This window comes from Saimiri boliviensis, chromosome X, assembly GCF_048565385.1.
Source record: "Saimiri boliviensis isolate mSaiBol1 chromosome X, mSaiBol1.pri, whole genome shotgun sequence".
NCBI lineage: Eukaryota > Metazoa > Chordata > Mammalia > Primates > Cebidae > Saimiri > Saimiri boliviensis.
Window position 1 is genome coordinate 71383762 of NC_133470.1, and position 24988 is coordinate 71408749.

The 24988-nt window shown below is 36.0% G+C and overlaps 1 protein-coding gene across 4 annotated transcripts in view; it reads right to left on the reverse strand.

Annotated features, from left to right (window-relative positions):
* The window catches only part of HDX (highly divergent homeobox), a 162636-nt gene that overhangs the window by 29983 nt on the left and 107665 nt on the right, over nucleotides 1-24988 (reverse strand). For all 4 annotated transcript variants that reach the window (XM_074392345.1, XM_074392344.1, XM_074392343.1 and 1 more), the window contains 2 exons: nucleotides 19857-20003; nucleotides 973-1180 (listed from right to left, as the gene is read on the reverse strand). In XM_074392345.1, the coding sequence (XP_074248446.1) occupies nucleotides 973-1180; nucleotides 19857-20003 (355 nt within the window). The remainder of the gene's footprint in view (nucleotides 1-972; nucleotides 1181-19856; nucleotides 20004-24988) is intronic.

A 24988-nucleotide genomic window follows, 5' to 3' on the forward strand; every position in this document is an offset into this window, starting at 1 on the left:
ATTAAAAATCAGTGAATTCTATATTAAAAATGAATGATTTTCTTTTGAGACAGGGTGTCACTCTGTCACCAGGTTGGAGTACAGTGGCACAATCACTTGAGCTCACTGCAGCCTTAATTAAACTCCAGGGCTCAAGTGATCCTCTCACCTTAGACTCCTGAGTAGCTGAGACTGTAGCTAATATTTTTAAAAAAACTTTTTGTAGAGATGAGTTCTCATTGTGTTGTGCTGGCTGATCTCGAACTCCTGAGCTCAAGCAATCATTCCACATCAGTCCCCAAAGTGCTGGGATAACAGGCATTAGTCACCTCACCTGGTTTTAGAATGGATAGATTTTATGATGTGTAAATTTAATCTCAATAAGTGTGTTAATAAAAAATGTGTCAGAAGAGAATCATATCTATGCTTGAAGACAAATGGACAGATAGTACAATTACATGATATTATTAGAATTCTCATTTAGAGAAATATTGAGAAGTATCATCAAGATGATCCAGTTTAATTCTTTTTAGTGGATGAGGAAACTAAAGACCAAGTAATTAAATACTTTGTGTGAAAGTGTTATGAAATGTCACATGAAAAGCTAGGCGTTGCATCCAGATTTCCTGACTACTAGCCTGGTATTTTTCACATTATGCCATATTCTTTGATTACAATGTGTTTATAATGCTCTGACCTAAGCTTACTAGAATTCAAAAAAAAAAAAAAACCCACAAAAATTATTTACTTAATTATAATGCATGAATTGTAATGGGCAATATTTATAAATGTGGGAGATTATTACTGTTGTAGATGAATGGTTCTTGTGATGATGATGTCGGAGACTGTTTAGGTGGAGGCACTAAAAATAAATATATTCTTTGGCCAAATGTTCTGAAGACTCTAGACTTGAAGTGCAGTGAGCTGAAAAGCAAGTAAAAAATGCATCAAATTTACAAAGGCTATTATTAGGAGATTCAGCATATAAAGTACCTTGAGAGCTTCCTTCAGACAAACAGATGGATACTTCATCATTTCTGTCATTATCCTCTCCTACTTCAGGCCCAGCTTCCTCTCCTGGTGTGAGTGCAGATAAGGAACCAGACTCAGGCTGCTCAGAGAAATCAGCAGGGCCTCCTCTTGGAGGTGGAACTTCAATCCCCATTAAACGATATTTCCTTCTTCGATTCCCAATCCACGTCTTTATAAGAAAAATATAGGAGGAATTTTTGTAAATATAGAAAACTTATCAGTTATGCCCAGTAAAATAATGAATAAATACTACCTAAAATATGATTTAAAGGAATAAATGGGTACATAGAAAGATAAAAATTTTGTATCAATATGCTAAAATAAAAATAACTATGTTTTGTCTTTTTATAACTATTTATAATTGACACATAGTAAGTGTACATGGTTATGGGGTACAGTGTGACAGTGTGAGGTTTCAATAAATTACACATTTTATAATGGTAGAATCATGATGGTTAGCACGTCAGTCACCTCAAAATGTTAATAGTTATGGCTTTTATTTTAAAATGTTTATTAGTGGAAAGAAGATATTTATCTAAATATTCAGACTTTTAAGCAATATGCAGTCAACTGAGAATGACTTTTGTTTGTTTGTTTCTCAAGAAAACAGTTCACCAAATCTTTCAAAAGAAAAATAAACTGGTTCTTTTTTAAACTGAAACATCATATAGTTATAACTATAATTCATGTGCTATTTCCAGTCTTGTTCTTCCTATGTGAAAATGTGCCCTGTATTAATTTTATTTTGTTCCATATTATTAACTTGGTATTTCAAGCACTGTAAAATTTTATTTTACTGAATTTACAACCAATTTTTAAGACATTCTGTATTGAAATAATTTTAAAATCATGGGAAGTTTCAAAGATAAATCTTGTTTATTTTTCACTCCATCTTCTCCAACTTCCATCTTACATAATTACAGCAAAATTTCAAAAACAGGAAATTGATACTGTACAATGTGTGTGTATATTTCTATGTCTCTTTATCCCACCATTCCTATTCCTCTCCTCACAATCCCTAATCTGTTTTCTGGCTCTGTAAGTGTGCTTTTTCAAGAATATCATATAAATTGAATCATGCAGCATGTGACCTTTTGAAATAAGCTTTTTTAATTCAGCATAATTATCTGGAGAGTCATTTAAGTTGTGTATATTGAGCCCAATTCTTTTTCTTGCTAAGCAGTATTCCATGATATGTATGTACCCCTGTTTGTTTACCATTTCCTTGTTGAAGGACACTTACATTATTTCAGATATTTCGCCTATTACATATAAGGCCATTTTGAATTGTAATTTACAGGTTTGGGTAGAGTTTTTACTTTTCTAGGATAAATGCACAAGGATGAAAATTACGAATCATATGGTTACAAGTTAAGTTTTATAAGAAACTGTCAAATTGTTTTCCAGAGAAACTGCCATTTTATATTCTTATCAGCAATGAATGAAAGATCTAGTTTCTTATCATTCTTGCCAGCATTTAGTATTGTGAATATTTTCTAAAAAATTTTTAGCTGTTCTCATAGGTGTGTGCAGTAACAGATCAACAAGTTCTTAATGTTGACCATCTTGCCATGTGGTTATTTATCATCCCTGTATTTGCTATCCTTTTCAGTGAAATGTCTCTTGATTTTCTAATTGAAGTGCTTGTGTCTCTTTAGTGCTGAAGTTTGAGAAGTTCTTTACATATTCTAAATATGAGTTCTATGTCATATTTGTGATTTGCAAGCATTTTCTCCCAGTCTGTAGCTTAAATTTCTGTCCTGTTGGCCTTTTGCAGCACAAACTTAACACTGCTCAAAAAATAAAGGATATTAATTTTAAATAATTAAAAAAATGGGTTAATTGAAAAGATTAGTAAACTTGGCAAACATCTAATTGTTAAACACAGTTTAACATGGACCTGGTGGCTGGTGAGGGCCTGTAGTTGCATATACTCAGGAGGCTGAGGTGGGAGGATCAAGGCTGCAGTGAGCTATGATCACATTACATTAAACATAGTTTAAAATAATTTTTATCAAATTTCAGCAAGATGTTTGTAGATACATATGATATAATTCTTAAATTCATATGGAAGTAAAATGAATGAGTATGACTAAAACAGTATTGAATTAAAAAGAATAAAGTGGAAGGAATATAGCTACCTAATTTCAAGACTTATTATATAATTACAGTAGTCAAGAATGTGTGGTATTGGCAGAGGGCTAGCCATAGATCACTGAAGCAGAATAAAGAACCCAGAAATAGCCTTACACAAGTATGGACAACTTAGCTGACTTTTGACAAAGGTGCAAAAGGAATTTAATAGGGGAAGAGTAATTTTTTCAAGAAACAACGGTGGAGCAATTGGATATTCATAGGAAAACAAAAATGAACCTTGTCCTAAATCTCGCACCTTATACAAAAATGAACTCAAAATGGATCATAGATTTAAATATAAAAAGCAAAACTTTAAAACTTTGAGAAGAGAATCTTTGGGGCTTCAGGATTGGTGAAGAATTCTTAAAAATGGCATTAAAAAGCACAATTCATAGAAGAAAAGTAACTTCTGGGGTTTTGATTGGGATTGCATTGAGTCTAGATCAAGTTGAAAAGAACTGAAATCTTGATATACTTGAGTTGTTCTATACATGTCCGTGGAATGTCTCTCCATTTACTTAGATCTTTGATTTCTTTTATCAGAGTTTTGTAGATTTCTTCATGCAGACCTTGTGTGCCTATTTCATTAAATTTATACCTAAGTGTTTAATTTTGGGGAAGCTAAAGTTAAGTGTTTTCTTTCTTTCCATTCCATTGATTTTTGCTCATACCTTTGGTATTTCCTTCCTTCTGTTTGCTTTGTGTTTATTTTGGTCATCCTTTTCTAGTTTCTACTTTTTTTCACTATCTTATTTTGTCAAAAGACAGGATCTCACTCTGTCACAGCAATGTGATAATAGTTCACTGTAACCTTGCACTCCTGGTCTCAAGCAACTCTCCCACTTTAGCTTCCTTAGTAGTTGGAACTATAAGCACAGACCAGCCACCATGTCCAGCATTTTTTTCTAGTTTCTTAAGGTGGGGGTTTACATTATTGATTTGAGACTTTACTATTTTCTAATGTATATGCTATAATATATTTTGCTCTCAACATTACTTTATCTGCATCTGACAAACTTGGTATGTTGTTCTTTTTGTATTTTCAGTGTACCTTTACCTTCAATATTCTTTCTCTAATGAATTTTCTTTGTTTATGTAACTCTGCATGAACCTGTATGGTTTCCCCTGTATCTGAAGAACTTTTCAACATTTCTTGGAAGGCAGTTCTACTGGCAACAAGTTCCTTCGATTTTTTTCTGGAAAAGTCTTTATTTCTCTTTCACATTCGAAGAGTAATTTCACTGATTACAGAATTCTGGGTTGGTATTGTTTGTTTTTTCCTCTAAGCACTTCAAATATTTCATCTTATTGCCTTCTTGGTTGCATAATTTCTGAGGAAAAGTCAGATTTAATTTTTATCATTGCTTCTCTGTATTTGTTTTTCCCCTTTGACTTCTTTCAAGACTTTTTCATCATTGATTTTTGCAGTTTGAGTATGCTATGCCTAGGTGTATTTTTTGATAGCTTGTTTTACGTTTATCCTGCTTGGTGTACTCCAAGCTTCGTGGATCTGTGGTTTGGTAATTTAGGGAAAATTCTCAGTTATTATGGTTTTGAATGTTTCTTCTGTTCTATTTTCCCTTTTTTTCTTTGTGGTAGTATCCCATTGGATATATGTTACACCTGTTATATTTATCCCATAGTTTGGTATATTATGTTCCATTTTTAATCAATATTTTTGTTTTTGGTTTTCCAGTTTCGGAAGTTTCTATTGACATATCCTCAAGTTCGGAAATTCTTTCCACAGCCATGTCCAGTCTACTAATGAGACCATCAAAAGCATTCTTCATTTCAGTTACTGATTTTGATCTCTAGCATTTGTTTTTGATCCTTTCTTAGAATGTTCATGCCTCTGCTTACATTACCATTATGTTCTTGCATGTTGTCTATTTTTTCCATCAGTGCCCTTAGCATATTAATCATATTAGTTCTTTCCAATTCCTGGTCTGAAAATTCTAACATCCCTGTCATGTACGAATGTAGTTCTGATGCTTGTTCTGTCTCTTCAAATAGTGGGGGTTTTGTTTGTTTGCTTTTGGTTTTTGTTTTTGTTTTTTAGCTTTTGCTATGCTTTGTCATTTCTTACTAAAAGTTGAACAGGATGTACTGGGTAAAAAGAACTAAAATAACTAGGCATTTGGTAATGTAATGTTAAGGTTAAGAAGGAGGTAAAGCATCCTATAGTCCTATGATGAGGTCTAAGTCTTTTAGTGAATCTTCGTTGTGGCCTGTGAACTTTACAAGTGCTTATAAATTTTTCCTCTACCTTAAGTGAGAGAGGATAGCCAAAAGGGGCTGTATTTGGTTATGTCATAATAAAATCACAATAGGTTAGGCTCTAGTAAAATATTTGTTCTTAAGAACAGGCTTTCTTAAGAACAGAATGTTCTAGTCTTCTTAAAAATGGTTACTTTTCCACTCTTCCTGTCAAGAGCCTGAGGGAGTTTTTCTCCAATACTCACAGTGAGAATCTGATACAACCTCTAGGAGTAAAACTCAGAAAAGTGTCACCCCCTCCATGATTGCACCCTCTAGAATTTCTAACTTTCAGACTTGTCTGCACCGACCCTCCAGTAATTCATCAATGACAGTTTAGGTTTTTCTCCCTTGGTATTGGTCCCCATGGAGGTTTCTGCTCATGGAATTCTGCTTCAGTAAGTTGTGATTCTCTGTATCTGCCTATTTATCTCACTAATTTTGGGATCAGTGGTTTGCCCTGTAACTTCACTTATCTGTCATATCTAAAAAGAATTGTTGATTTTCAGTTTGTTTGGTATTTTATTTGTTAAGATAAACTGACAAAAAAAAAAAAAAAAGACAAAAAAAAAAAAAAAAAAGATAAACTGACAACTTCTAGGCTCTTCAAACGCCAGATCAGAAACCCGAGGTTCAAAAAAAAGAATATCTAAAGTGGCCTTGTATTTATGTAGCCCTACTGTAAAGAAGAAATTCTAGTTGGTATAAAGGGTATCATTATCAAATTTAGAGCCGAAATTATAAACTGTTATATAGTGGCTTTCTATACTACTTTAGGTTTTAAGAATTCTTTTCAAGATGACAAAACTAGAAAGTTTACAAATTTTAATAATATAAAATGGTCTTTCTGAAAATTGCATAAGAAACACGAGAAATAAAATTGGTTTCTGACTGTTGCTTCTAAGAAAATGGAGTGGACATAATTTTCCCTATTCTTCTTAAGTAGAACTAAAATCCCTGGACATTATATAAATAGCAAACATAAGAAGACTCTGAAGAGTGGAAAGAAGTCACATCTGCTAGGGACCATGGGATCCCATGAATGACACTCACACAATGGTGAGTTTCCTGGGTTTTCTTTTCCCTCATAAACACCAGAATAAATACTGGAAAAGCTAACAATCAAGAAACACCAATGGGTGCAAACAAATGGAAAAAGAAAAAGAAAGAAAGAAAAGCCTGGTCTTTTAAGCAAAGAACCAGAAAAAGGGAAGTCTACCACTATAGAAAATGTTTAGATAATAACCTCTTTACTCTAGCCAAATGCCACGGGGAAAAACTGCACCCACACCTACCCCTACGAGAAAAGGCCAAGTGGAGAGCCAAGACTTCTGCCTCACCAGTTGTGGAACAGCTAGACACCCATGTCCCTGAAACAAACAAACAAACAACCACTCACTGATGGGATGGTGTCAGATAAGAAAGAGTAGCGGGCTGGGATTAAGAATCCTTCCTCCACCATTTCACTGCAATGTCAGTAGAAAACTTTTATCCCCTCCTGCACTTAGAGGTGATGAGGAGCCCTAACTCCTCCCCTTTGGAGTTGTATCAGAAGATTCCTACTGGATCTCCGAGATCCAGAGACTCCCAACATCACCCAGGAGTAAAATGAACCTCTTTCCCCACTGCATGTCAATACAAGTTTAGTGGACAACCTGGACTTTTACCCTCTTGTAACTGTAATAAGATAGATAGATAGATAGATAGATAGATAGATAGATAGATAGATGATAGATACAGATAGATAGATCGATAGATAGATGATAGCCTAGATCAATCACTAAAAAGTCATACAAGGGGACACAAAAAAGTTCTATACATAAATATAAATGGAATTCTAAATATTTTTAAATACCCCACAGGAATGCAGGGGAAAACACAACAAAAGACATACAGAAAATATGAAGGCAGAAAATGAAATGACATATTTAAGCTTTAACATAAAAATAATTGCATTAAGTTTAAATGACCTATATTCACAAACTAAAAAAAAAAGAGTTTACCATATAATTTATAAGCACTGTTCCATTTAAAGGCATTTCAAATCTAGTCATGTTCCTTTGAAAATAAATATCTCGGGGAATGCTGGGAAGATGGCCGCCTAAGAACAGCTCAGGACTTCAGCTCCCAGTGAAAGTGCAGAGGGTGAGTGGACGCCGCATTTCCAGACAAACTCTTATTGCCCACAGAACAGGAGATACCCAGGCAGAGGGGTCGCCAGCGTCGCAGTCCCAGCCGGTGTGGCTGTTTCGGCCCCCGCGGGGCTGATTCCGCCCGCGGCTGCTGTGACCACTCCCTGTTGCTGCGGTTCTCCATACAAAAGCCACTGGTGTGGGAGCCCTCTTAGCTGGTGAGCAGAGCCCTGAGACAGCAGAGTTGCCCATTCATCTGAAATAGCGAGTCAGGCCAGGAGATTCCTAGGCAAAAAATCCGCCAGGAGCCGGCGCCGCAGTTCGAGCCGACTCCGTGAGTCGCAGCACGGGAGATCCCGGCGCCTTTTCAACAAACGACCGGAACGCGAGGTCGTTCAACTTAAAAGAAAAGACTCTGAGTCCGGGAGCCAGGTGATCAGGCTCGGTTGGTCCCACCCCTCCACCCCCAACAACAACAAAAACAAAAACAGTAATTGGAAACCCTCTAGGTTGAGCCCTTCAAAGCAAGCACAGCTGAACCGGGATGGTCCGGCTCCGTGGGGGAGGGGCTTCTGCCATTACTGAGACTCTTCACCTCTACGGAGGCAGGCTGCCGTTGCTGAGGCAACCCACCGTTGCCGAGGCAACCTGCCACAACAGAGAGAGTCCGCCATAACGGGGGGGGGGGGGGCTGACGAGAATGGACAGCATAGAGAGGAGTATAAGTGAATTGATGGAGCTGAAAAATGCAACACGAGAACTTCGTGAAGCATGCACAAGCTTCAACAGCTGAATTGACCAAGCAGAAGAAAGGATATCAGAGGTCGAAGATCAACTCAATGAAATAAAAAGAGAAGGCAAGAACAGAGAAAAAAGCACAAAAAGGAATGAACAAAATCTTCAAGAAATGTGGGACTATGTGAAAAGACCTAATCTACGTCTGATAGGTTTACCTGAATGTGATGAAGAGAATGAATCCAAGCTGGAAAATACTCTTCAGGATATTATCCAGGAAAACTTCCCCAATCTAGCAAGGCAGACCAATATTCAAATCCAGGAAATACAGAGAACACCACAAAGATATTCCTCAAGAAGATCAACCCCAAGGCACATAATCGTTAGATTCACCAGGGTTGAAATGAAAGACAAAATGCTAAGGGCAGCCAGAGAGAAAGGTCGGGTTACCCACAAAGGGAAGCCCATTAGACTCACAGCAGATCTCTCAGCAGAAACCCTACAAGCCAGAAGAGATTGGGGGCCAATATTCAACATCCTTAAAGAAAAGAACTTTCAACCCAGAATCTCCTATCCAGCCAAACTAAGCTTCATAAGTGAAGGAAAAATAAAATCCTTTGTGAACAAGCAAGCACTCAGAGATTTCATCACCACCAAACCTGCTCTACAAGAACTCCTGAAAGAGGCTCTACACATATAAAGGAACAACCAGTACCAGCCACTCCAAAAACACACCAAATGGTAAAAGAGCATCAACACAATCAAGAAGCTGCATCAACTAACCAACAAAACAGCCAGGTAGCATCAAAATGACAGTATCAAATTCACACATAACAGTACTATCCCTAAATGTCAATGGACTAAATGCCCCAATCAAAAGACACAGACTGGCAAATTGGATAAAAAGCCAAAACCCATCAGTGTGCTGTATCCAGGAAACCCATCTTACATGCAAGGATACACAAAGGCTCAAAATAAAGGGATGGAGGAAGATCTACCAAGCAAATGGAGAGCAAAAAAAAGCAGGAGTTGCAGTTTTCATCTCTGATAAAATAGACTTTAAAGCAACAAAGATCAAAAGAGACAAAGAAGGACATTACATCATGGTAAAAGGATCACTGCAACAAGAAGAGCTAACGATCCTAAATATATACGCACCCAATACAGGAGCACCCAGATACATAAGGCAAGTTCTTAATGACTTACAAAGAGACTTAGACTCCCACACAATAATAGTGGGAGACTTTAACACCACATTGTCAATATTGGACAGATCAACCAGACAGAAAATCAACAAGGATATCCAGGACCTGAATACAGACCTGGAACAAGCAAACCTAATAGACATTTACAGAACTCTCTACCCCAAATCCACAGAATATACATTCTTCTCAGCACCACATCACACCTACTCTAAAATTGACCACATAATTGGCAATAAATCACTCCTCAGCAAATGCAAAAGAACAGAAATCATAACAAACAGTCTCTCAGACCACAGTGCAATCGAGTTAGAACTCAGAATGCAGAAACTAACTCAGAACCACACAGCTTCATGGAAACTGAACAACTTGCTCTTGAATGTTGACTGGATAAACAATGAAATGAAGGCAGAAATAAAGATGTTCTTCAAGACACAACATACCAGAATCTCTGGGACACTTTTAAAGCAGTCTCTAGAGGAAAATATATAGCAATGAGTGCCCACATGAGAAGAAAGGAGAGATCTAATATTGACACCCTATCATCAAAATTGAAAGAGCTAGAGGAGCAAGATAAAAAAAAAAATTCACAACCTAGCAGAAGACAGGAAATAACTAAGATCAGAGCAGAACTGAAGGAAATAGAAACACAAAAAACTCTTCAAAAAATCAATAAATCCAGGAGCTGGTTTTTTGAAAAGATCAACAAAATAGACAGACCACTAGCCAGATTAATAAAAAAGAAAAGAGAGAATAACCAAATTGATGCAATAAAAAACGATAAAGGGGATGTCACAACAGATTCCACAGAAATCCAAACCATCATCAGAGATTATTACAAACAACTCTATGCACATAAACTAGTAAACCTGGAAGAAATGGATAAATTCCTGGACACCTGCATCCTCCCAAGCCTAAACCTGGAAGAAGCCGAAACCCTGAATAGACCAATAACATGGTCTGAAGTCGAGGCAGCAATAAAGAGCCTACCACCCAAAAAAAGCCCAGGTCCAGATGGGTTCACAGCCGAATTCTACTAGACATACAAAGAGGAGCTGATACCACTCCTTCTGAAACTATTCCAGACAATCCAAAAAGAGGGAATCCTTCCCAAATCATTTTACGAGACAAACATCATCCTGATACCAAAACCCGGCAGAGACACAACGAGAAAAGACAATTTCAGGCCAATATCCATGATGAACGTAGATGCAAAAATCTTCAATAAAATACTGGCAAACCGACTGCAACAGCATATCAAAAAGCTCATCCACCATGATCAAGTAGGATTCATCCCAGGGATGCAAGGCTGGTTCAACATACGCAAGTCCATAAACGTAATTCACCACATAAACAGAACCAAAGACAAAAACCACATGATTATCTCAATTGATGCAGAGAAGGCTTTTGACAAAATTCAACAACACTTTATGCTAAAAACACTCAATAAACTAGGTATTGACGGAACGTAACTCAAAACAATAAAAGCTGTTTATGACAAACCAACAGCCAATATCATACTGAATGGGCAAAAACTGGAAGCATTCACTTTGAAATCTGGCACTAGACAAGGATGCCCTCTCTCACCACTCCTATTCAATATAGTACTGGAAGTTCTAGCCAGAGCAATCAGGCAAGAAATAGAAATAAAGGGTATCAAAATTGGAAAGGAGGAAATCAAATTGTCTCTATTTGCAGATGACATGATTGTATATCTGGAAGACCCCATCATCTCAGCCCAAAATCTCCTGAAACTGATAAACAACTTCAGCAAAGTCTCAGGATACAAAATCAACGTGCAAAAATCACAAGCATTCCTATACACCAGTAATAGACTTCAAGAGAGCCAAATCAAGAACGAACTGCCATTCACAATTGCTACAAAGAGAATAAAATACCTAGGAATACAACTAACAAAGAACGTAAAGGACCTCTTCAAGGAGAACTACAAGCCATTGCTCAACGAAATAAGAGAGGATACAAACAGATGGAGAAACATTCCATGTTCATGGTTAGGAAGAATCAACATCGTGAAAATGGCCATACTGCCCAAAGTAATTTACAGATTCAACACTATTCCCATCAAGCTACCAATGACCTTCTTCACAGAACTGGAAAAAAACACCTTAAACTTCATATGGAACCAAAAGAGAGCCCGCATAGCCAAGTCAATTCTAAGCAAAAAGAACAAAGCAGGAGGCATCACACTACCGGACTTCACACTATACTACAAGGCTACAGTAATCAAAACAGCATGGTACTGGTACCAAAACAGAGATATAGACCAATGGAACAGAACAGAACAGAGGCCTCAGAGGAAATACAACATACCCACAACCATCTGATCTTTGACAAACCTGACAAAAACAAGCAATGGGGAAAGGACTCCCTGTTTAATAAATGGTGTTGGGAAAACTGGCTAGCCATGTGCAGGAAGCAGAAACAGGACCCCTTCCTGACACCTTACACCAAAATTAACTCCAGATGGATTAAAGACTTAAACATCAGACCTAATACCATAAAAACCTTAGAAGAAAATCTAGGCAAAACCATTCAGGACATAGGTGTAGGCAAGGACTTCATGACCAAAACGCCAAAAGCAATGGCAACAAAAGCCAAAATAGACAAATGGGACCTAATCAAACTCCACAGCTTCTGCACGGCAAAAGAAACAGTCAGTAGAGTGAATCGGCAACCAACAGAATGGGAAAAAATTTTTGCAGCCTACCCATCTGACAAGGGGCTGATATCCAGAATTTACAAAGAACTAAAGCAGATCTACAAGAAAAAAACAAACAAGCCCATTCAAAAATGGGTGAAGGATATGAACAGATATTTTACAAAAGAAGACATACAGGAGGCCAACAAACATATGAAAGAATGCTCATTGTCACTGGTCATCAGAGAAATGCAAATCAAAACCACATTGAGATACCATCTCACACCAGTTAGAATGGCGATCATTAAAAAATCTGGAAACAACAGATGCTGGAGAGGATGTGGAGAAATAGGAACACTTTTACACTGTTGGTGGGAATGTAAATTAATTCAACCATTGTGGAAGACAGTGTGGCGATTCCTCAAGGACCTAAAAATAGAAATCCCATTTGACCCAGCAATCCCATTACTGGGTATATATCCAAAGGATTATAAATCATTCTACTACAAGGACACGTGCACACGAATGTTCATTGCAGCACTGTTTACAACAGCAAAGACTTGGAACCAACCCAAATGCCCAACGATGATAGACTGGATAGGGAAAATGTGGTACATATACACCATGGAATATTACGCAGCCATCAAAAACGATGAGTTCACGTCCTTTGTAGGGACATGGATGAACCTGGAAACCATCATTCTCAGCAAACTGACACAAGAGCAGAAAATCAATCATCGTATATTCTCACTCATAGGTGGGTGTTGAACAATGAGAACACATGGACACAGGGAGTGGAGCACTACACACTGGGGTCCGTTGGGGGGAAATGGGGGAGGGGCGGTGAGGTGGGGAGGTGGGAAGAGATAGCATGGGGAGAAATGACAGATACAAGTGAGGGGACAGAAGGCAGCAAAGCACACTGCCATGTGTGTACCTATGCAACAATCTTGCATGTTCATCACATGTACCCCAAAACCTAAAATGCAATTAAAAAAAAGAAAAAGAAAATAAATATCTCTAAAATGTAAAAACATAAAGTTGTTTTCTATAAACTTTATTTAAGTCCTGCAAAATGCATTTCATACATTCAAACATGTTGTTTCTATCAACATTTGATCATGCAAGGGTACATTTTAATTTTTGTTCGCTATAACCCTAATGCAGATGGAAAAGACAGGCATTAAACTGAATTGTAGCAAGAAGGAGTAGAGAAGAACTAACTGTCCTCAAGGACTTACAGGGCTTCCAATTTACTGTCCACATGTAATATCTCAAAATATTTCTCCAATATATTATTCTCATGTAGGGGTAATTAATCATACTAAATTTCAAGTTTCTTGAGAGAGCTGGATTTTTCCCATGGCATGTAGAAAACTTCTGGCACGTAACAGATGTTCAGTTTACCTTTGCTAAATGAGTAACTCAGTAAATAGGCACTAACCTGCAAATGACATTTCAAGTCGAAGGAAAGCATGCACATAATCATTGATAAGGTCAAAGGAAAAACATACCAAGCTTGCTTCCTAGAAGTATGACATTAAAATAAAATACAGACTTCTTAGAAGTATGACATTAAAATAAAAACTGAAACTTTCAAATTGTACCATCAGTAATCATTAACTAGATATCCTCAGGCAAAGTTCATTTTTGTGATCAGTAACTAGAAAGTATATTAGACTTAAAAACATCTAAATAGTTTTTTGAGAAAGCTCAAGAATATATTTATGTGGCTAACATAGTCTCCTTTAGAATAATTTGCCATATGTTACAGAAGAGATCCTCTTACAACACATCACCTCCAAATTTTTTCTCTGCCATGAGTATTCTATTATTTTGGAAAATCATGAGAAAAAAAGGATAGTAAGCAGATCCTTATTCTTTCATCTAATAGGAGTTTGAATGAATATTAAGCAAGAAGAACATGGCATAAATTCTTCCTCCTTTTTCACATATTAAGATCTTTGCATAGAAATAGGATAACTGCACATGGTAACGCCTAAGTGAGGGAACTGATGTTAGTAGTTCTGGCCATTTTTTAGAGTAAGTGTGCTTAAAATACCTTGATATCAAAGAGAACCCTAGCCATAAATCCTGTGGATAGTTTATCTTTATTTTGTGAGTTTATGTTTTTAAAGAAATTCTGTCTCTGTCTCCTCTCTTGCAGTATGGGTGTCTCAAGTAGACTCTATGGCTGTCCATAGAATCTGAACATTGCTGTCATGGCACTAGTTACTTATCAGTACCAGTGACATGAAACATTTGTAAAAATGATAAACTCAGTAGAGAAGTTGGAGGATAAATTAAAGGATTTCTTATTGAAAGTAGAGCAAAAGAAGAAACAGATTGGAAGTAGAAATCTTAGAGTAACAGTTATAGTCCATATATATAAAATAATCAAGTCAGTTGGAACAAATCAGAAAATTCCAGGAAATATTTCTTTAGGGTGATGGAATTATTATACTGCCAAATGTGTATGAATGTGTTGAGAGGAGACTTACGCAACTGGGAAAGGGTTTGAGGATAAATTAGTAGTATGTATCTAGAAAATAAGTCAAGCAAACATAAATATCAAAAACATAAATTAAATTATGAATTACAAGGAAACAAAACAATGTTAAGTTATGCAGAAAACAAGAAAATGATATTTCACTGCATAATTCAAATGTGTAAAGCATTGATATAGTCATACCAAGCTGACCAAAGTTATAGGAGGATAAGGAGAGAGGAATTATGCATGTAAGTGAAGGGATCAATGAGGAAATATTGAAAGAGTTTTTTTTTTTTTTTTAAAAAAAGCTTTGCACTTCATAGTGAAAAATCAATAGACAATGCCTAACATTGAACAAATCAGGAAGTTGCAATACAAACATATAAGAGAGACTGTTTATTTCCGATATTTGTCCTCACCTTTCAGAATTACAGAAAGTTTAGCTGGGCACATGTTTGCTCACAGTAAAATTACATTTGCTGTTTCTCTTATAGTTGGTATGACCATGTGACTAATCTTTAGCCAATGGGATATAAGTAAAAGTATCTCATGGCAGTTTCCAGGAATCCTTTTTAAAAGACAGCTGGTAAACACCCTTTACCCCTATTCTTCTCTCTTTCTGTCATGCTGCCTGGAGTATGTATGCTATCATTTTGGAACTTGATAAAAAGGGCCACATCATAGGGAGAGCAGAATGGAAATTGGAAGGCATCAGGGTTTCTGTGGACATTGTAGAGCCAAACTGCCATGCTAGCTGTAAATTGCGTACTCATGAACTTATACATGGAATTGAGATATCTTGTCTAAGCCATTGTTATTTTGGGGTATTTTATTACAGCTAAACCTAAATCTCATTCATACCGCACATCATTCATAGATGATAGTAAACACCAAAGGAAATATCTAAGAGTGGAAAGTGGTTGGGGTTGGACTATTGAAAAAAGGAAGGAAGGAATGAGGAATGTTGGTTTTGTAGCAAGTTCTACAGAACTTGACTTCCTAAGCTATATACATATATAACTTTGATTAAAAAAAATAAAAATGAAACAAGAATACACACTCTACGTTTCCCTATTTTGGACTGTTGTTTAGGCTCTTCATACTATGATCCTACTCTAATTCCTCTTCAGCCATTTTGTTTTTCTTGTGTCATCCCTCTCGCTAGACTCTGAGCTCCTTAAAATAGAAATAATGTCTAATGCACTTCTCTCTCCTTGGTAGTATACTTTAATGCATAGCAGCATGCTAAATAAACACAGTATTGAATTTGATTTTCCATCTGGATTCCAACAAGAAAAAGCAAGACTGAACAGGACAGTACTTATTTTGTGAATATTAATTATTTCCAGAACTCTGTACTCTATAAATTCTCTCTATATTGCTCTTTTCCTCGTGTGTGTGTGTGTGTGTGTGTGTGTGTGTGTGTGTGTGTGATATGAAATGGAGCCTCATTAGGTTGTCCAGGCTGCACTTGAAATCTTGAGCTCAAGTGATCCTCCCAGCTCAGCCTTCTGAGTAGAGGGGATTACAGGTGTGTACTATCAAGCCTGGTTCTTTGTCTCTTCTTCTTTAAGAGACTTCCCTCTTGATATACTGAGATGATCTTCCATTGTTTGTACTGATGTCAACCTACACTTTCTTACAAGAGTCAACTGTTGTCAACTGTTAGCATCTCTTCCCAGCTCTGTGTTGAGTAAGACATAGAACCAGCTATGGTAGAAATTTTTACACCACAGAAATCAGCAAATAATCAAGGTTTTTTTTCGTTAAAGAATTGATTGTTAAATACTTACTAGCAGTACCACTTTCAAAATTGTATCCCAACATCTTTTAAATAGGACATAAACTACAGCTCCCATGATTGATCAGTATAATTTTTAAAATTTAATTGTATTTTATTTTAAAGTCTGGGATACATGTGCAGCATGTGCAGGTCTGTTACAAAGGTGAACGTGTGCTGTGGTGGTTTGCTGCACTTATCGACCTATGAAATAGGTATTAATCACTGTATATATTAGCTATTTATCCTGATGCTCTCCCTTCCCCTACCCCCGACAGGCCTCAGTGTGTGTTTTTCCCCTCCCTGTGGCCATGTGTTCTCATTGTTCAGCTCCCACTTATAAGTAAGAACATGTGCTATTTGGTTTTCTGCTCCTGTGTTAGTTTGTTGAGGATAATGGCTTCCAACTTCATCCATGGCCCTGCAAAGGACATGATCTCATTCCTTTTTGTGGCTGCATAGTATTCCATGGTGTATATGTACCACCTTTTCTTTATCCAGTCTATCATTGATGGGCATGAGAGTTGCTTCCATGTCTTTGCTGTTGTTAATAGTGCTGCAATGAACATATGTGTGCATGTATCTTTATAATAGAATGATTTCTACTCCTTTAGGTATATGCCCAGTAATAGGATTCCTGGGTCAAATGGTATTTCTGGTTTAGGTTTTTGAGGAATCACCACACTGTCTTTCACAATGGTTGGATTAAAGACTTAAAAACATGGCTGGGCGCGGTGGCTCAAGCCTGTAATCCCAGCACTTTGGGAGGCCGAGGCGGGTGGATCATGAGGTCAAGAGATCGAGACCATCCTGGTCAGCATGGTGAAACCCTGTCTCTACTTAAAAAAAAAAAAAAAAAAAAAAAAACACAAAAAGTTAGCTGGGCATGGTGGTGCGTGCCTGTAATCCCAGCTACTCAGGAGGCTGAGACAGGAGAATTGCCTGAACCCAGGAGGCGGAGGTTGCGGTGAGCCGAGATCGCGCCATTGCACTCCAGCCTGGGTAACAAGAGCGAAACTCTGTCTCAAAAAAAAAAAAAAAAAGACTTAAAAACATCGAAATAGTTTTTCGAGAAAGCTCAAGAATATATTTATGTGGCTAACATATTCTCCTTTAGAATAATTTGCCATATGTTTGTTTTTTTGTTAAAGAATTGATTGTTAAATGCTTACTAGCAGTACCCCCTTTTTGTTCTTTTTTTTAGAAGACTTCTCAGTGATTTATTGTACCTGTCCCTATAAACCCAGTGTTAATAGCTCTGGATTTGGCTTTTCTCTCTAAGTTGTGAGAAGGGATGCTCACTCCTTACATTATTATGAGTGAATCTAAGCATTTTGAAGGACAGAATCCTAGCAGTGCTGCAGGACTGGCCACAATAGGAGTTTGGGAACATGCAGACCTAGCTAGGCTTTTTCTTCTGCCTCAAAGGGCTATTTACTTAGTCTTGCCCTTGTCTGTTCCCCATAGTAACCCTCCACTGAGTGAAGAGATGTTGCCTCCTGGAGAGTGGATGTGTCACCGGTGCACTGTTCGCCGAAAGGTAATCATGCTGCTTTCTGAAGACTCCGTCCAGAAAGCCTGATCCAGAGCACTGATATGCTAGAGCTAAGACGGCCTGGCCCTGAAGGCATTCTTGTCCCTTCTTCTTGTCTCTTCCAGCCCTGGAATCACCCTACTCTTCCATGGTGACTGTTTGGAATCCAGTAGGGCCTAAAAATCCAAACATGGGCTGCTCTATTTGCCTGGTCCCCAAATATGATGTCATAATGAATGACTTCCTTGGTTGTGGAATGGTTTACTTAAATGTAAACCCAAAACTATCAGAACCTTAGAAGAAAATTAGGCAATACCATTCAGGGCATAGGCATGGGAAAAGATATTATGACAAAAACATCTAAAGTAATTGCAACAAAAGCAAAAATGAAAAATGAGATCTAATTAAACAAAACAGTTTCTGCAGAGCAAAAGAAACTATCATCAGAGTGAACAGACAACTTACAGAATGGGAAAAAATTTTTACAATCTGTGCATCTGACTAAGGTCTAATATGTGCAATCTACAAGGAACTTAAACAAATTTACAAGAAAAAAAAGAACTTCATTAAAAAGTGGACAAAGGACATAAACAGACACTTCACAAAAGAAGAAATTTATGCAGCCAACAAAAAAATATGAAAAAAAGTTCAACATCACTAATCTCTAGAGAAATGCCAATTGAAACCACAATGAAATACTATCTTACACCAATCAGAATGGCAATTATTAAAAAGTCAAGAAACAACAGTTGCTCATGAGGCTGTGGAGAAATAGGAACACTTTTATACTGTTGGTGGGAATGTAGAATAATTTTGATTTATTGTTCATTGTATGAGATATATTTTAATTCACCTCATGCAATTTTAAAACAATGTTATTGAGATATATTTAACATACCACACAATTCATTCATTTAATATGTACAATTAAAATGTTTTCCATGTATTTGCAGAGCTGTGCACCAGTCACCACTATCCAATAGAGAACATTTTCATTATGTCAGAAATAAACCCCATACACCTTAGCAGTCATTTCCCATTCCACCCTACCCCCAGCTCTTGACACCACTAATCTACTTTCTGTCTCTAGAATGTGCCTAATGTGTATACTTCATATAAATAAAATAATATAATATGTGGCCTTTTACAACCGGCTTCTTTCATTTAGAATAATGTTTTAAGATTCATCCATTTTATAGCACTTATTAATATTTCTTTCCTTTATATGGCTCCATAATATTCTATTATATACATATACCCAGATGTTGTCTATTCATTCACTTGGTGAATGTTTCCATTTGGATATTGCGGAAAACTCTATTATGAATATCGTGTACAATCTTTTCAGTTGGACATACATTTTTCATTCTTTTGAGTAGAGTGAAATCCATTTCAGCAGTGGAATTTTGGGTCTTATGATAACTGTGTTAAAATTTTGAAGATTGTTTTCAAAATTGCTAAAATGTTTTACATTCTTACCAGCAATGTATAAGGGTTACAAGTTCTCCATATACTGGCCAACACTCATTATTATGTATCTTTCATGTAATATTGTTACAGTGGGTAAATGGCATCTTGTGGTTTTTATTTCCATTTCCATAATGACTAATGATGTTGAACATAATTTTCATGTAAATATTGGTATTATGTATATCTTTATAAGAGAAATGTCTATTCAGTTCCTTTGCCTATTTTTTAAATTAGGTTATTTGCATTTTTATTATTGACTTGTAAGTGTTCTTTACATGCTCTGATATAAATTCCTTATCAGATATATTATTTCAAAATATTATCTCCTTTTCTGTGGTTTACCTTTTCACTTTATTGCTAGTAATGCTTGGGGCACCTCATGTACGATTTTAAAGCTTTCATTTATGCCACTCAGTAACCATAGCATGAAAGTTATAGAAAATATCTTACCCGAACTATTTCACAGTCAACGTTTAATTCAGTTGCAACGGCTTCAATTTTCTCTCTACAAACAGAGCCCAGGCTGGTCATGCCATTGTCCCAATACTTCTTAAGGGTGGCTAAGTCTCGGTCACTGAACTGAGTGCGGTCCTGTAGCTAAAAAACACATTTTTAAGTTGTTTTAAATTTCTAAGTTTAAAATGATCAAAGGAAATAATATTATAGAGAGAAACATCAGGGTGAGATGTGCTATAATATTAGCGAAATTTATTTCACAATGCTTATTTTGTTCTGCCATTCTGAAAATAAGCATTTTTATTTTGCAAATTTCTGTAACAATACAGTGAGAAAGGATGAAATGCATAGAATTTTTGAACTGATAGCAATTAAGCAATGTTGATTTTAAATAGTTTTGATAACACAAATAATAAATGTTCATTGTATAAAATACAGGTATAAAAATAAGATAATTTAAAACACAAATTAGAAATAATGCTTGTTAACACCTTAATGTATATTTTTTAAACTATTTTCTATAATATGGATATTTACATTCACATACTAAACACAAAAAAGCAAAGAAAGGATTACATTAGTATGTGGACTTTTGATAAGTTAATCTAGATTTGCCATACAAATCTAGATATTGGTTTCATACTAATGTTATAATTAATTTAAAAGGTAAATAAGACAAAAGTAAGAAGATAATGTAGCCCTAAAATCATATTTATGGCTTCATCAAGTTTCATAATAAGCCTACCCTTTTTGTTCTTAGGTTTTCTTTATCCAAGAAACTATTGGATTTACATGTTGTTTTATTTCAATCAATCCTAGGTATCCCTACGAAGTAAATTAGAAACACGATAGAATAATGACCTTTACTTTGCTGATAAGTCATCAGAAAAAGCTAGGTCAAATGGCTAATTCAACAGGGCATAGAGAGTCCATGGCAGAGCCATAAATAGAAATATCTGAGTTTTTCTAGTTGTTTTTATCCCAATGATGTCTTGAATTACTTTTCAGAGGTGGTGGGAAAATCTAAACATGAGCTTTAATTAAAAATATATATCCTACAAAGCCCTGTGTGTGTGATTCTGATGAAATAGAGAGAAAATTGAGAGAGAGAGAGAGAGAGAGAGGAGAGAGAGAGAGTGAGAGAGAGAGAGAGAAAGAAAGATAACTGTGAGAGTGATTCTGGGACAACTGCTGCAATTCATGGCTTGAGGTATGGAGCTCTGTTGCATTCTTCTGCCTAAGATGATATATGATCAAGTCCCACACAGAACAGAGACTAGCCCTCCAAAACTCCTTAGACATACAGTGCTTTCAACATTTACTTTCTAACTGAAATTTAAAATGAAACCTCCTAAATTAGATTCAAGTAATATACACAACATATAAAACATGACTTAATAAAAAAGGGTTGCCATAGCTAAAACTGATGTAATGCTAAACAACGGTTGCAAATGTTTTTGTTTTAAAGCTACAAGCTTTTGAAAAGTAAACTTAGCCACCAAAAAGGAAAATAAATATATAAATTCTTGGTTTATTACCAAGAAAGTAAGTTAAATTGAATTTTTAAAGCATGCTTTTTCATAAGATAGATCATATTTTGTGTGTGTATGATAATAAATTTCATTATCACCTAAATCTATTCTCTTCTACTTAAAAAATCCCTGATGAGTAACAGTTATTGTAAGTACTAATATTAAATTACATCTTTCCAATAAATGAATTAAAACATGACATCTATTTTTTTTAAATTAAGACTAATCCTCCAGTTACTTACAACAAAAAATCATATTAGGTGTTCAGCCAACATTGATTGAACTATCATTGCTGAGCTAAAATCCATACAATAAAATAGAGAGCAAGATAAATTTCAGGAAGATTCTATGGAGATTCAAATAATTTGTCATAACAACCAGGATAAATATTCCCACAATTTTCCTTTATATTATATTCTCCAGTGAAAGCTAACTTACATTACTGCCACAATGGAAGTAATAATGAACACAACACTGAACACACTCAGCTAATTAATTTGTAATTCATTTAGAGGACATCCAAACCTGATTCATTCTTTAAACTGAACTAAATAAAATCTGATTCGATTTGCTAGAAATGTGCTGGGGTTGTAGCACTAGCAATGCTAAAGGTGACCTATCCTGGCAATGCCTATTAAGGAGAAGCATATATAGGAAGTGCAGTTATTTTTAAAGTTCCTAAGAGTATATTTTTACTAAGAAAACAAATAAGATAATAGAAGTCAATTAGCAATGAAACTGTGAATACCTATTTATATAATATTTTTTTAAGTGAACATGTAAAAGAGAAGATGAATTTTTCCCTAGGGAAGCTTCAAGTTGAGGTCAGTTTTGTTTTTCTATTGGACTTTCAGGCCACTTTCACTTTACAAGGCATCATGAAACCTAAATCTGTGGCTGAGGTGAAGGAGACAGGCAATTATCTTGTTGATTTTGTGAAAGGGGTAGCATTCCAATAATCCAGGCAATCTAGGTAAAAGCTGAAGCTTTGGCCAAGTAACCAGATAACTGTACTTAACAAATGACTTCACTTGGCTTACATTGCAATGTATAATAATAGAAATCGGTCGTTTTATCAGCCTCAAGGACACTTCTAAGAGTTTGTTTCTTTACTATTCTTTTTTAAATAACATTAAATGATGACACCGATAAAGAGGTGCAGAGTTTCCTGTTTTAAGTATGTATGTTGGTTAAATGTGGAGCAAAGTGATATGTTTGTACTTAAATGACTATTTGAAATGAATATTAAAAATCTCTAACTCAACACTGCCCTTTTGAGTGCATGTACACTTAAAAAGAAAACCAAACAATTGGCATGATACTGCTAATCTAAACTTTTCAACTTAATAGTGTCTTAGAGATTTTTCTAAATCATCAAAAACAGATATGCCTCAGTATTTTTTGTGATAAGAACACAATGCGACATCAACCTTCTTAACAAAATTTTAAATGTACGATTTAGTATTGTTAATTATAGGTACAATGTTGTACAACAGATGTCTAGAAGTTATTCACATTTTATAACTGAAATTTAATACCTGTAGAATAGTAAACTCCCCATTTCTCCCTCCCCCCAGCTCCTGGAAACCACTTTTCTGCTCTTTGGTTCTATGAGTTTGACTATTTTAGCTTACTCAAGTAAATGGAACCAAAGAGTATCAGTCTTTCTGTGCCTTGCTTACTTCACTTAACAAAAGGTCTTCCAGGTTCATCCATGTTGTCCTGTATGGCAGCATTTCCTTCCTTCTTAAGGTTAAATAATATTCCATTGTACATATATGACACATTTTTCTCTGTTTATTTATCTCTCTATTGACATTTAGGTTGTTTCCATATTTTGGCTGTTGTGAAGAAAGATGCAGTAAACATCAGAGGGCAGATATCTTCTTGATATACTGATTTCTTTTTTTATTTTTATACCAGATGTGAGATTGGTGGATCATATGCTCATTCTATTTTTAATTGTTTGTGTACGTCAGTGTTTTCAACTGCTACCTTGTGCTCCATCATATGGGCAATCCACATTGTAGTTACAGTTATCTATTGATGGACATTATATGTGATGTGAAATTCTTAGCAGTGTGTTTTGATCACCTTCTCTTCTTCTCATTGGTGAGGAAGGGATTTTTGTCCTAAAGTCGTAGGGATGGCCAAAACACTGACTCCCAACATTAGTTACGAGATCAAGAATAGTGTATTAGTCATATATGTTCACAAGCTGAGGACATTTTATGCCATGCAGAGCCACATGGGGCTATGCTTAGGAATAGAGCAACCAAGCAGGGGCTGTGGGAAGCAAACCTGTAGTAACAAGAATGTAGTGTAACTCCTGGTTCCAAAAGGAGGATGTGATTGGCTTCTTTGAATTATTCTGTGGACTGACAGGGATCTGAGGAACCCAGGGATAAACAGATTGGGTTTGGTGCCCATACTATGAAGAACTATTTGAATAGCATATTTCATCTGCAGGAAAACAATGTTGAGGCCCATTTAAGGATCTCCCAGTTTTCCCTAGAAGCTAATATGTGCTTACTATGGGGCCTTAATTTTAGGCTTTATACCACAGTGTGATTAGTGAGCCAAAGGGTATGTGCATTTAAATTAATAAACTAGGTATTGAAGGAATGTATATCAAAATAATAAAACCTATTTATGACAAACCCACAACCAATATCATACTAAATGGGCAAAAGCTGGAAGCATTTCCATTGAAAACTGGCACAAGACAAGGATGTTCTCTTTCACCACTCCTATTCAACATAGTATTGGAAGTTCCACTAAGGGCAATCAGGCAAGAGAAAGAAATAAAGTGTATTCAAATAGGAAGACAGGAAGTCAAATTGTCTCTGTTTGCAGATGACATGATTGTATATTTAGAAGATCCTGTCATCGCAGCCCAAAATCTCCTTAAGCTGATAAGCAACTTCAGGAAAATCTCACGATACAAAATAAAATTGCAGAAATCACAAGCATTCTTATACACCAATAATAGACAAACAGAGAGCCAAATCATGAGTGAACTCCCATTCACAATTATGACAAAGAGAATAAAATACCTAGAAATACAACTTAAAAGGGATGTGAAGGACATCTTTAAGGAGAACTACAAACCACTGCTTAAGGAAATAAGAGAGGACACAAACAAATGGAAAAGCATTCCATGCTCATGGATAGGAAGAATCAGTATCGTGAAAATGGCCATACTGCCCAAAGTAATTTATAAATTCAATGCTATCCCCATCAAGCTACTATTGACTTTCTTCACAGAATTAGAAAAAACTACTTTAAATTTCATATGGAACCAAAAAATAGCAAATGTAGCCAAGACAATCCTAAGCAAAAGGAACAAAGCTGGAGGCATCATGCTACCTGACTTTAAACTATACTACAAGGCTACAGTCAATAAAACAGCATGGTACTGGTACCAAAACGGAGATATAGACCAATGGAATGGAACAGAGCCCTCAGAAATAATGGCACACATTTACAATCATCTGATTTTTGACAAATCTAACCAAAAAAAAAGCAATAGGGAAAGAATTCCCTATTCCATAAATGGTGTTGGGAAAACTGTCTAGCAATATGCAGAAAACT